Source organism: Elaeis guineensis, chromosome 7, assembly GCF_000442705.2.
Source record: "Elaeis guineensis isolate ETL-2024a chromosome 7, EG11, whole genome shotgun sequence".
Classification (NCBI taxonomy): Eukaryota; Viridiplantae; Streptophyta; class Magnoliopsida; order Arecales; family Arecaceae; genus Elaeis; species Elaeis guineensis.
In genome coordinates, this window is record NC_025999.2 from 79,176,261 (window position 1) to 79,188,846 (window position 12,586).

The 12,586-nt window shown below is 40.7% G+C and overlaps 1 protein-coding gene across 1 annotated transcript; it reads right to left on the minus strand.

Moving 5' to 3' along the window:
• Positions 1-347: 347 nt before the first annotated feature.
• LOC105033184 (NAC domain-containing protein JA2) lies at positions 348-1,971 on the minus strand. The gene is made up of 3 exons (XM_010907871.4): positions 1,322-1,971; positions 890-1,197; positions 348-779 (listed from the first exon to the last, which is right to left on the minus strand). Exons 1-3 carry the CDS (start codon positions 1,467-1,469, stop codon positions 609-611), a joined length of 627 nt encoding a protein of 208 aa, XP_010906173.3. The 5' UTR covers positions 1,470-1,971; the 3' UTR covers positions 348-608.
• Between the last annotated feature and the right edge of the window lie 10,615 nt (positions 1,972-12,586).

Here is a 12,586-nt window from a genome sequence, read left to right on the forward strand (position 1 = left end):
TACTTCTGAGTCCTTGCATTGAACTCTTTGCAGAACGCCATCAGTTTGAAGCAGCACCAACTCGGAGCTGGTCCAATCCGAGGGGTTGGTTGGCTGGTTGGCCTCCCCAGCTGGAGCGGTAAGGCGAATGGCCACCAAATCCTTCAATGTCACCATGTTGCCATTGCGATGTGACAATATTACATATTGCCCTCAAATTACTCTCTCTCTCTCTCTCTCTATATATATATACATATAACAACAATTACCAGGAGTTCTAAAATTCTAATACCACAGAAGCCTAGTATTTGACTATGCTCTGTTTGGATACATAGAAAAGGAAAGAAGAGAAAATGAAGGAAGTTAGATTGCGAAGAATGCAACAAAAAATATTTTTTCTTGAAAAATATTAAAATGAAGCTAGAAAATCATCAGAGAAATGCCAACATTATCCGGTAAAGATTTGTCAAGTCAAGAACAAAGAAGCTATTTTTGTAGTTCAGATTTGTAGCCTTCAAGTAATAGGAGAGGGATTTTAACATTGTCTTGGGACCAATCTTCGCCATTTACACAAAGCCATCCATGGAAATACTAGATATCAGATAAAAGGAACTCATCGTTTGTGGCTCTTAATTTTTCAAAGTGAACTTCATCGTTTGTGGCTCTTTCATCCTTCTTCTTTTTGCTGCAGGCTCTGGTGCAACCTTTTCTACCGGTTGATCTTCAAGAGCTTTTGGTGTCGTGTGAACTTTACGAGCTTTTGGTGTCAGGTAGATCTTACATATGACCCACTCATCCAGCTGCAATCAAGGAACACAACAGAGGAGATGTAGTTAAGAGGAATCCATATCCAAAATCAAAAAATCAGTAGCTACAGAACTATGGGAGTTATTTAGGGTGATATGTGTACCTTATTCGAGCCATTTATTCCAGATGCACCGGCTTTTCTTCGAAGGTCAGGGATGGAGTATTCCTCCATGAGCCATGTGGTCTTTGTCTCTCCACCGGAAGGGCACCTTTCCCTGTAGCAGAAGCACTGCTTCGATCCCAAGACCTTGTGGTCGGAGTCGAGCACCGTCTTGATGCGTTGCCTGGCCTTCCACCGTCCCGCACCCGCACGGCGAGACGCCTGGCTGCTGTCGCTGGCACCCGGATGCTTTCGCGTGGTGGAGGTGAAAAAGTACCACTCCCTGTCCCTATTAGCCATGCTATATTGAGCTGCCACCGCCCAAGAAAAATATGAGCAACCCTAAATTAAAAACACCTTGAAAGAACACAGGGCAACGAAAAACCAAGTAATTAGAAGGAGAAAGAGATAAATTTCGACCAAGAACTCGCTTACCGGTGAGGTTCTTGGGGTCATCACCATAGACGTCGGCCTCCACGATCATGTGATAGGAAAGCGGTTGACCGAGGATCTTCTTCCTGAGGAAGGAGTCCAGGAGCTCGTCCTCGGACGGTTGGAACCGCCAGCCGGTCAGCACGGCCATCGTCGTGTCCGGCAATGTTACCGTTGTCGTCTCCCACAATGTTTCTTTGTTTCTTGGTTTCTTGGCTTCGACGACGACGATCAGAGGCCGGCAGCACGCAGGAGGAAAACACTTAGGGGAAGAAACAGAGATACGAGGTGAGGCGTAGAGGATGACGGGTCAGAGGATCAAGATTCTGCCAACCGGTCTCGGATTCTTCTTTCCTTTGGCTTCGACGACGACGCCGAAGAGCTACAGCGTCAGGCGTGTGGGGGAGACGATTCAAACGGTTTCTTGGCAGCACCGTTGTCGTCTCCGGCCATGTTTCTTGGGGTCGACGGCGATGAGCACAGCGCGGAGGAGAACACCGAAACAAAGAAACAGAGACACGGCAGCAGGTGTGTGGGGGAGACGAGTCAAACGGTTTCTTGGCAGCACCGTTGTCGTCTCCGGCGATGTTTCTTGGTTTCGATGACGATGAGCACAGCGCGGAGGGAAGCACCGAGAAAGAACGAAACAGGGATTCGAGGCCTCAGGTATGGAGTGGGACGAGTCTGACGGTCAAACTATATATACAGGGGAGCACGGATATTCTTTGGTCCTTTGTTTGCATCCGCAGTCCATTGATGTGCGGAGTTGCTGATCGGACGGCTCTTAGTTCGATCCGTTGTTTGTACCCTGTTAGTTTGATGCGAGGGAAGAAACAGAGATACGGGCGGGATGATTCAAACGGGCCAATTATGTATATGGGACTCTGTAATCGGGTTCGGATCTTCTGTTTGTGCCCGTTTAGTTTGATCCGGTTGCTTGTTCGCTTTGGGCGCTTGAGGAGCATCCAACCACAAAGTCAAAGTCAACCGAAAAGCACCTTATACTAATGCTCAAGTCAAAAAAAATCCTTCACAAGCTAGGCACCATAGAAGCACATCGCATCCTCTCCTTGCTGAAAAATCTACATGGAGGAGAATGCTGAAGCTGTTATTTAGGTGTGTGAGCTCTAGTTCTTCAAGTGAATAACTCTTCTTACGGTTTTGTGAAGACCTCACCAGCATCGCAGCAGAGGAGCTTGCAGATAATGTGAAGACCGCATTCAGTGACTTCCAGGAGATCTGCAAAGATGGGAGGGAGATGATAATGACAGTATTTTATCAGACTTTCATAAACAGCTACGACAATGCTTAGATTCCGTCGAGCTAAATGCTAGATTTCCTTTAGGACACATGTATGTATGTATGTATGTATATGTGGATGAATGCTATATAAGCACTTATAGTTTCATATAGTTCTTCATGTTGCAAACCATTTGATTGAAAATTGGTGTACCAAACAGGTTAAGATACATAACAAATTAGATTTGGAAACTTGAAAGTTTGAAACCCAGCCCAATCATCTGCTAGCATCCATTTTAAAGCAATCCCCGCAACAGACTTAGGAACTCTGCCCCTTGCACAGCACTAGACTTTTAATCCCCAAGTCCCAATAGAATTGGAGCTATTTGTCTGCATGACAGTAGATAAAAAGACATTTCTTTGGTAGTGGTCATGGGATCTCGTAGTGCATGCTCTGAAGTGACTGACTATCTGCTGCATTCCTTATGCAAACAAAAATTTGTCAATTTTTAATTTGACATGGATTCAAGAAGAAAGTTATACTATTTCGTTGTTTATGTTGCCTACAGTTGCTCTCATAATTTGGTATCTAGTATTGAAGTAGCTACCTTATTGGCTAACCCCATGAAGTTTTGCTTAAACCATGTGCATCATGTATTTTTAATTATCTTCTTCATTTCTGTACTGGTCTGTTCTTTCCGAGCATTTTTTGACACTTGATCAGCAGAAGAATTCATGGCAAAATAGACTACTACAACCTTTTGAAGCCCGAGGGAGCTCAATTTTCCAAATGTACTGATTAAAACATGAATAGCACTCGCTTTTGGCAGAGCGAAACAGAATCTTCCATCTTGCTGTAGATTCAAATTACCTCCATGAATTATTACTTATATTTAATTTTAAAATTGATGTTCAGACACTTCAGAGTCAGATTAGCACTCTTATTACTTACATATCATATAAAACTACAGATGGCCTTTTCGTTGCAGCAACAGTCCTTGGAGCACTAGAACTCAAAATCAAGAAACCAGTCTTCAACTCTAGTTCCCCCTTCCATGTTTTATGTTTGCTTTATTTAAGTGGTGAAATTGAAGTAGAAATCCTTTTTTCATTTTCTGAACTAAAAGTTAGATGATGGTTCTCTCTTTTACTAAAAAGAAAATTTTTTATAAAATAATTTTAAAAATGAGGAAGAAGAAGTTGGAGATATATGTACATTCAGTATCCAAGTTATTCATGTCTAGTCTGTTTTCTTGTAATTTGACAAAATCTGCATACTTATAACAGAAGGTCAATTTTGGAAATTAGATATGAAGCACAAGGTTTATGACCTTCACAACAATTTCATATAAGAAAATCCAAAATTAATGAACCCTAATGTAAACTTTTCATGAAAGTGAACTTAATAATTTTATCGCTTTTATATTTATATATAGATCTTCAAGTCAGTCCCACTGTGACAATCATATGATTTAAAAAAGTGAGTACTTGTAATGATGTATATGTTTGATGACATGTCCCTCTTCCACAAAGCTATTCTACCTTTTCTACTTCAATGACCTAGTCCTTGGTTTGACCTGAACTCAACAAAACAAATCCAAAAAAAATTATAAATAAGAGAAATTTTCCTTTATATGGAATGTCAAAATAATGCCTAGTCTATGCTCCTTTGTAATGTTCCAGTAGATCTCCTTTAATCAAGACATTGTCTCATCTTTCCAAAATAATCACCAACATTCCATTCCATTGAAACCATCACAATTTCATTATATATCCTCAAATAGCTATTCCTCTATCTTTACCCTTTAAATTTTCTCACCCTATACAATTTTTTATTGATAATATGGATTTCTATGTTGATTTGAATGAAACAAATTTACAAGATAAAGAGTGCATATCCAAGGAACATACTTGATTAGTGCTCCTCAGGAACACTACAACAACACTCATCAAATTTAAGCAAGGCACATGCCTAAACTAATGCTCAAGTGTACATCATATACATGGTTCCGCTCTTAAAACTTGCTATACTAATTCAATGAACAAATTCATCTTCTTCTCCTTCATTTTGGTCCTTTCTAATAGAAAAAATGGAAGTTTTCTTGATAAAACTGCCATCCCATGTTTTGAGCTCATTGTAAAACTTAACATCTCTTCCGCTTTTCAAAGGAGTAGCTATTTTTATGGTTTCTTTCCTCTAGGTCCTTAAAGTGCCTGGTTTAGCCATCAATTGTGTGCTTTGTCTTGTTATAGAACTTGTCGAGAAATTGCTTGAAGTCCTTTCATAGCTTCTCATAGATGGGCTTAAGTCATTGTAAATAGCGTCTTGAAACTTGTTGGTGGCATAGTTTCAGGATCCTCTAAGCATAGTTTGATCAAGCATGACACTGGACCTCATACTAGTAAAATCCTATTATACTGTCGATATATGGTATAGTATGGCACGGTAGTGGTAGTGTTAGTATGAGATGGTACAGTATAATACGATATGTCTTGTATTGGATGGTATGGGATGGTACAGCAAACCATAAAGATCACAGATCTAATTGGGAAGGCAAGGAAGATGTATGATAGCTTGTCAAGATTTTTCTCGAGCATGGATCGTCGGCTCAAAACTAGACTCCATATTGGCTAGGCAGTGGTACGATTCAATATATCCCTGTATCAGACCGTATTAGGCCCACGAACTTGAGAGGGGGAGGGAGGGAAAGAATAGGTAGTTGGTAGAGATACCTACAATAGTCATCGGAGGCCACCGAGGCCTCTCAAGTTCTGTGGTCCTCTACGAGAGAAACTAAAAAGGAAGAGAGATAGAGAGAGAGGGGAAGAGAGAGGAGAGGAGGGAGGGAAAGGTGGCAGGGAAGCCACTGAAGGATAGCTAATGGCCACCATAGCCACTAGGGTGGCCCAAACCCCCCTTGCCTGCGGCCGCCACAGGATTTGAAACAAGGGCTTCACTGCTCTTTCATCAAATTTTAAAAAAAATCTGACATACAGTGAAGCCGACGAAGCCCCTGTTTGGAACTCCATGGTAGCTGGAGGGGGGTTGGGTGGATTTGGGCTGCCCGACGGCCTACCCACTATCCTCCCCTCCCTCCTCTCCCCTCCCTTCCCCTCTCTCTCTATTTCTCTCTCTTCTCAATCTCTCGTGGAGGGACTGCAAAGACTCAGAGTCTCAATGGCTCTCTAGTGGCCTCGCCATCACCGGCCATCGCTGGCCTTCCCTCCCCTCCTCTCTTTCTCTCTCTTCTTTTCTTTCTTTCTCCTTTGCTTCATTTTTGCCGGCGTTTCGAATCCAACGATCGAACCACATTGTTTAGCCATCGATGTGGTTCAGCATGCCTCGAACTAGCCAGTTTGAGCTGGTTCAGCAAAGATTCTAGAGTTTTTAATTGGTGGTTGGGGTATGGCTATAAAATCATCCCTTATACCTTATGTGTTTCATTGTAGTTGTGTGCCTTTATAGCTCTCCCTCCAATGGTCCTTTAAATACGTTGATTGATAAAGAAGTTCTTCTTCCATCTTTTGATTAATCCTCTAGATGTGGTACTTAGTTATGTCATGTGTGGAGAGCTTCTCATCAAATTATCATTGATATTATGATTTATGACCATGGAATTTAATGCTTCACAAGTTCAAGAACGATTTTGAAAATGGTTTTTAGCACACAACAATTTATTTGATACCATTCCCTCTTTTTACATCACAATAAAAAAACAAATTTTTTTTTTAAATATTAGATACAAAGTGTTGCTGCGAGGCCCAAAATCTGAGATGATGGGATCGAAAGAAGCCATGCTAGAGGGGCTGTAGCAATCCGATCTGGCAAGTCTTTAAAGAACCTACAAAATAAGTCAAAAATCGATGGGGATCCTCCGATTCTTGACCCTCTAATACTTAAGTCAGTTTGAGCCTTAAGAATAGGAGATAGAAAAAGTAAAAAAGAGCAAGAAGATTTGTGTAGAACTAGAGAGTTTGGACTGGATGGAAATTAGAGCTCTCTTTTGAGAACTAGCAAAGTTTTCACTGATAGGGTCTCACTCTAGTTTGAGCTCTAGTATGAGCTTAGGACTTAGGAGTCAAAACTTACCTAAAGGATCAGTTGACCCTCTATTTATAGAGGAGCTGATAAGGCTGTTAGAGAGTTTGTTAGATCGTTGGAAGAGTTTGTTGGGCCGTTAGAGGTCAGCTGTAAGTAAGCTAGAGCATAGCCGTATGTATTAGCTAGAAATGAGGTCATACTTAGCTGTATATGTCAGTTGGAGATGAGTTGTAGCATGGCTATATGTGAGATTATGACTAGCTGTATGTGAGATTGTGGCCAACTTTCATAAAATGACTGTGGCCGTTAATGTAATAGTTGACCTCGATAAAAGGTCGAGATGAGATCAAATATCATATGAGATTCCGGACATGTCAAATATATGGAATACTTTGCTTCAGATCGATATTTATATGAGATGAGATGAGTCAGATTGATATTTATATGAGCTGAGATGAGTCAGATCAGCATTCAGCCTTCTAAAGAGATCAGCTTTCAGTTCAGATCGATCTTATGATGAGCTCAACCTCCAATTCAGGTCGGTTTTATGATGAGCTTAGCCTCCAGCTTAGGTCAGCTATATGATGAGCTCAGTCTCAAATTCATATAAGCTTTCTTATGAGCTCAGTCTCTGGTTCAGATCGACTTTTTTATGAGCTCAGCCTCTAGTTGAGATCGATTTTATGATGAGATGAGATAACCCCCACAACACTTGCCCCTTCACTTCTGAGTTCGAAGAATTTGCTTTTGGATGAAAGAAGTAGCCAAAAAAAAAGTTCTCAACTTGTCTGAGGTGGTGAATCTGTATCATTTAATTTTTCAAATGAAGTGCTCGGATCCTTTATCCGATATAGCCTTGAGTAGGTCGGATTTTCATTAGAACTTTAAGATATCCTTGATTCGGAGATCGATATTTTGTAGAGCTTCAAGATAACCTCGATCTTGAGATCAATATTTTATAGAACTGAAAGAACCTCGATTTGTAGATTGGTATTTGATAGAATATCAAGATAATCTTGATCCTGAAATTGATATTTTATAGAGCTAAAAGATAACCTTGATTCGTAGATCGGTATTTAGGAGATCTTATTTTCATTTATGCGGGCTCTACTAATCTGGAGATTGAATTTGGAAAGATCTTATCTCCATTTTGGCTCTTCAGGACTCTACAAATTCGGAGATTGAATTTGGAGAGATCTTATCTCCATTTTGGTCTTTCGAAACTCTACCAATCTGGAGATTGGATTTGAAAAGATCTTATCTTCATTTTGGCCATTCAGGATTTTATCGATCTAAGATCGATATTTTCAATATAATTTTAAGATAACTTCGATCCGTAGATCGGTATTTTATAGAGCTGTAAGATATCCTCGATCCGTAAATCGATATTTGATAGAATATTAAGATAATCTCGACTTGTAGGTCGATATTTGATAGAACTTCGAGATAACCTTGACTCGTAGATCGGTATTTGATAGAACTTCAAGATAATCTTGATCCGATATTTGATAAAAATCCAAAATAATCTTGATCTGTAGATCGGTATTTGATAAAATTTTAAGATAACCTCAACTCGTAGGTCAGTATTTGATAGAACTTTAAGATAACCTCGACTCGTAGGTCGGTATTTGATAGAACTTTCAGATAAATTTTGACCCGTAGGTCAGTATTTGATAAAACTTCAAGATAAACTTTGATTCGTAGGTCGGTATTTGATAGAACTTCAAGATAAACTTCGACCCATAGGTCGGTATTTGATAGAGCTTCAAAATAACCTTCAATCTAGAGATCGATATTTGGAAGATCTTATCTCCATTTGTGCCTCTCGGGGTTCTACCAATTCAAAGATTGAATTTGAAGAGATCTTATCTCCATTTATGCCTCTCGAGGCTCTACCAATTCTGAGATTAGATTTGAAAAGATCTTATCTCAATTTGTACCTCTCGGGGCTCTACCAATTTAGAGATTGGATTTTTATTGAGGTCTAATCTGGAGATCATTTGTCTCACTTTCTGATGAGCCTCTGTTGAATCTCTATTGAGATGAGCTCAGCCTTCACCCTTCTAATGAGGTCGGCTTTCTATTAAGGATAACTTTCTATAGAGCTAGGCCTCCTAATGAGCTCAACTTTCAGTTTCTTGATGAGGACAGTTTTCTGTTCAGCTCGACCTCCTAATGAGGTCAACTTTCAGTCTTCTGATGAGGACAGCTTTCTAATAAGCTCGACCTCCTGATGAGGTCAGCTTTCAGTCTCCTGATAAGGACGACTTTCTATTGAGTTCAGCCTCCTGATGAGGTCAGCTTTTGGCCTCCTGATGAGGATAGCTTTCACTTGAGATCGATTTTTTGATGGCATAGATTTTGGGCTATCTTTACCTCAGCTTAATCTTCACCTTATCTTTAGGTTTAACATTCATCATAGTTTTGTTTAAATTTTGTTCCGACTCATGTGTTCAAGAACTTATTGTCCTGCAAGAAAGAAAAAGAATAGTAGATGGAGCTTGACAATCTATTATCATGAAGGTTATGAGGTTTATTTGAGAGCTTCTGAGTTCTGTTTGATTCCTTCCTATTTTTTGCCTCAGCTTGGGCTTATTTTTGCTTTAATTTAGGCTTGTTCTTGCTTTATATTAGCTTGATTTTGAATTCGCTTTGGTCATGATTTTGATTTCGGCGTTGCCCTATTTTTCTCCTTTGATCCTGCAAGAAGGAAAAGGGAGAGAATAATAGATGGAAGCTTACGAGCCTTTTACCATAAGTTTTTGTTTGAGAATTTGTGAGTTCTACTTGACATTAACACTTTGTCAATCGATTTAGGCTTGATCTGTGGTTTGAATCACTTTAATTTTGACTGAAAATCAAGCTCTCTCTCCCCCACTTTTTTTTTTGGCTTTGGAGACACCCATAGGTCTCCTCGACGCTATCGAAGGTCGGATGCATATGGAGACCTCAACCGAGGGGGGAGGGGGGACCATGCACAGAGAGGTCGCTTTTCTCTTGTCTCTCTTCCCACCATTGCTACGCCTAGACCTTCTCCCATTTGCTTCCAACTGAGCTGATCGAGTGTAGAGAGAGATAAAGAGAGAGAGAGCGTGCCATCGAGGGAAGGATCTAGCACTGGGAGGCGCATGGAAGCACCAGAAGGAGGGATTACATGTTAGCCTCGGGTGAAGGAGGGACTATGCGTAGAGAGAGAGAGGTTGAAGATGGGGCTCTAGTAGGGTTTGATGCTGGAAGGCCTTGATGAGGATTGATCTGTCAGTCTTGGCCTCGAGAGGTGCATGGAAGCGCCGGATGGGTTTGACATTGGAAAATTACTGACCCGATGAGGTTTGCCACCAGGAAGCATAGGGGGAGTAGCAATTTTGACGTCAGTAAACTACTGACCTGAAATATTTTTTCATTGGGAGCTACATCGGCGCATAGCAGATTCGATGATGGTCAGTCTAAGGGAGTTTTGAGGCTAAAAAACTACCGACCTGATGGGGCCAAATGTCGCGAGGTGTGGAGTGCGAGAAGCCCTGAGACGATGAATCTGACGGGGCTAGATGCTGAGATGCTTCAAATCGATGGGGTTTGATATTGGAGATGCACGCAAACATGAGGAGGGAAGCCAAAGTCATCGGGGCCGTCGATCTGATGGAATCCGACATCGAAAAGCCTTCGATCCGAAGAAATCGACGTCGGGAGATGCACGGGCATGCATATGGATGTGCGATTGGCTTGCTAGTGACCACCGATCTGACGGAACTCGATGGCGAGAGGTACACTATAGCATGGGGGGCTTTGGGATCTAGAGGGTCTTGACGTCAGGAAGTCAACGATCTGACGGGGTGTGGGCATGTGACCCGATGGGTGCATGGGAGAGCATTGATCCAACAGGCATGCAGGAGCTCGGACAGAGGGAACCGACCCTCCTCTGCCTTCTTTCCTTGCTTTCTTTTCCTTTTCTTTTTTTTTTGTCTTGTCATGTCACCTGTAAGGTGACTTCAACCGTGTTTGAGGTCAGATGCATGAGGATTTTCTCCTCCTCCTCCTCTTCTTCTTCTATTTTTTTTCTTTCTTTCTTATTTTTTTTGGTTATGTTACCTGTAAGATGATGTAATGGGCATCATTGCACCCATTTGGTGCGGGAGAACCAAGTTGCGGAAGGCTGCTCACAAGTGACTTCGGCTATGTCCGAGGTCAAATGTGTGAGGATTTTTTTCTTCTTTTTTTTTTCCAGATGTCATGATCTTCTCCCTCGGGACTTGAGTTTCTTCAAATAGATATCTCTTTGAACAGGCTTTTTTATCCTTATTTGATTTTTTCTTCAGCTCATGTGCCCAAAAACTTGTTGTCCTGCAAGAAAGGAATACAATAGTAGATGAGATTTAAGAGTTTATTATCATAGAAGTTATGAGTTCTGTTTGAGAGCCTTGAAAAAAGAGAAGGTCAAAAAAGATATTTTTGCCCCTCATCATGTTCTTGAGCACCGAGCCTGGCCCTTTATTTTTCTGAATTGGTGAGTGTTGTCTCACCACAGTACGTGGGGGCCATCCCCATTAATGCCATGAGTTGATAGCTTAAGGCTCTGAGGATGGTGTAGTAAAATGATGTGACTTGATAAGACTATATAGAGGAATCTGACCTCTTATGGACAAGAATTGAGAAATTAATGAAAGCTTTATTGAGGGCTCATTGTGTTAAGATGGAGTTTCTTAAAGAACTACTTCTGGTTGCTACTTTGTGGTATGTTATTTTGTGCTCTCTGATTCATCATTTTTTTACAAAATTTTTGGGCAAAAGGCCCTCCTTCTAGCCCTAATCTATTGTTGCGAGGCTCAAAACTGAGATGATGGGATCGGAAGACACCACGTTGGAGGGTCTGTAGCAATCTAATCTGGTAAGTCTTTAAGAAACTTGCAAAATAAGTCAAAAATCAATGGAGATCCTTCAATTCTTGACCCTCCGATACTTAAGTCAATTTGAGCCTCGAAAATAGGAGGTGAAAAAAGTAGAAGAGAGTAGGAGGGTTTGTGTGAAACTAAAGAGTTTGGACTGGATGAGAACTAGAGCTCTTTTTTGAAAACTGGCAAAATTTTCACCGGCAAGATCTCACTCTAGTTTGAGCTCTAGTATGAGCTTGGGACTTAAGAGTCAGAACTTACCTGGAGGATCCCTTAGCCCTCTATTTATAAAAGGACTGATGAGGCCATTAGAGAGCTTGTTGGACCGTTGGAAGAGTTTATTAAGCCGTTCAAGGCCAGCTGTAAGTGAGCTAGAGCATAACTGTATATATTAGCTAGAAATAAGGTCATACTTAGCTGATGTGTCAGTTGGGGATAAGTTGTAGCATGGCTATATGTGAAATTGTGGCCAGCTGCGTGTGAGGTTGTGGCTAGCTTTCACAGGATAACTGTGGCCGTTAATGTAATAGTTGACCTCGGTAAAAGATCGAGGTGAGATCAAGTATTATATGAGACTCCGGACATCTCAAATATACGAAATACTTTGCTTTAGATTGATATTTATATAAGCTGAGATGAGTCAGATCGATATTTATATGAGCTGAGATGAGTCAAGTCGGCATTCAGCCTTCTTAAGAGGTCAACCTCCAGTTTAGATTGACTTTATGATAAGTTCAGCCTCTAGTTCAAGTCGGCTTTCTTATGAGCTCAGCCTCTGGTTCAAGTCGATTTTCTTATGAGCTTAGCCTCTAGTTGAGGTCGATTTTATGATGAGGTGGGATAACCCCCACAACAAAAAAAATTATTGTAAAATAGCTGAACTCTTTATGTATGAAGGATTTGAAACTTAAACTTTTGGCCTAAAAAATAGATTCTTTATCTGGTAATCTTTGATGAAAAGCTATACTATGCAAAAAAGTTTAAGATATGAATATATCAGATATTTGTGAGTCGAATTGATAAAATAGTCTCTCTTTCCATAAAAATATTTTTTTGTCGATGCATAAACAAAATATTTTATTGTAAATTAATAAGATA

Bases quoted from the DNA above. Each gene is read 5' to 3' on its own strand.
- LOC105033184 (XM_010907871.4), bottom strand. From the start codon at position 1,469: ATGGCCGTGCTGACCGGCTGGCGGTTCCAACCGTCCGAGGACGAGCTC. The intron at 1,198-1,321 runs GTAAGCGAGTTC...GGGCGGTGGCAG, and splicing joins TGACCCCAAGAACCTCACCG to CTCAATATAGCATGGCTAAT. The intron at 780-889 runs GTACACATATCA...CCTTGATTGCAG, and splicing joins GAATAAATGGCTCGAATAAG to CTGGATGAGTGGGTCATATG.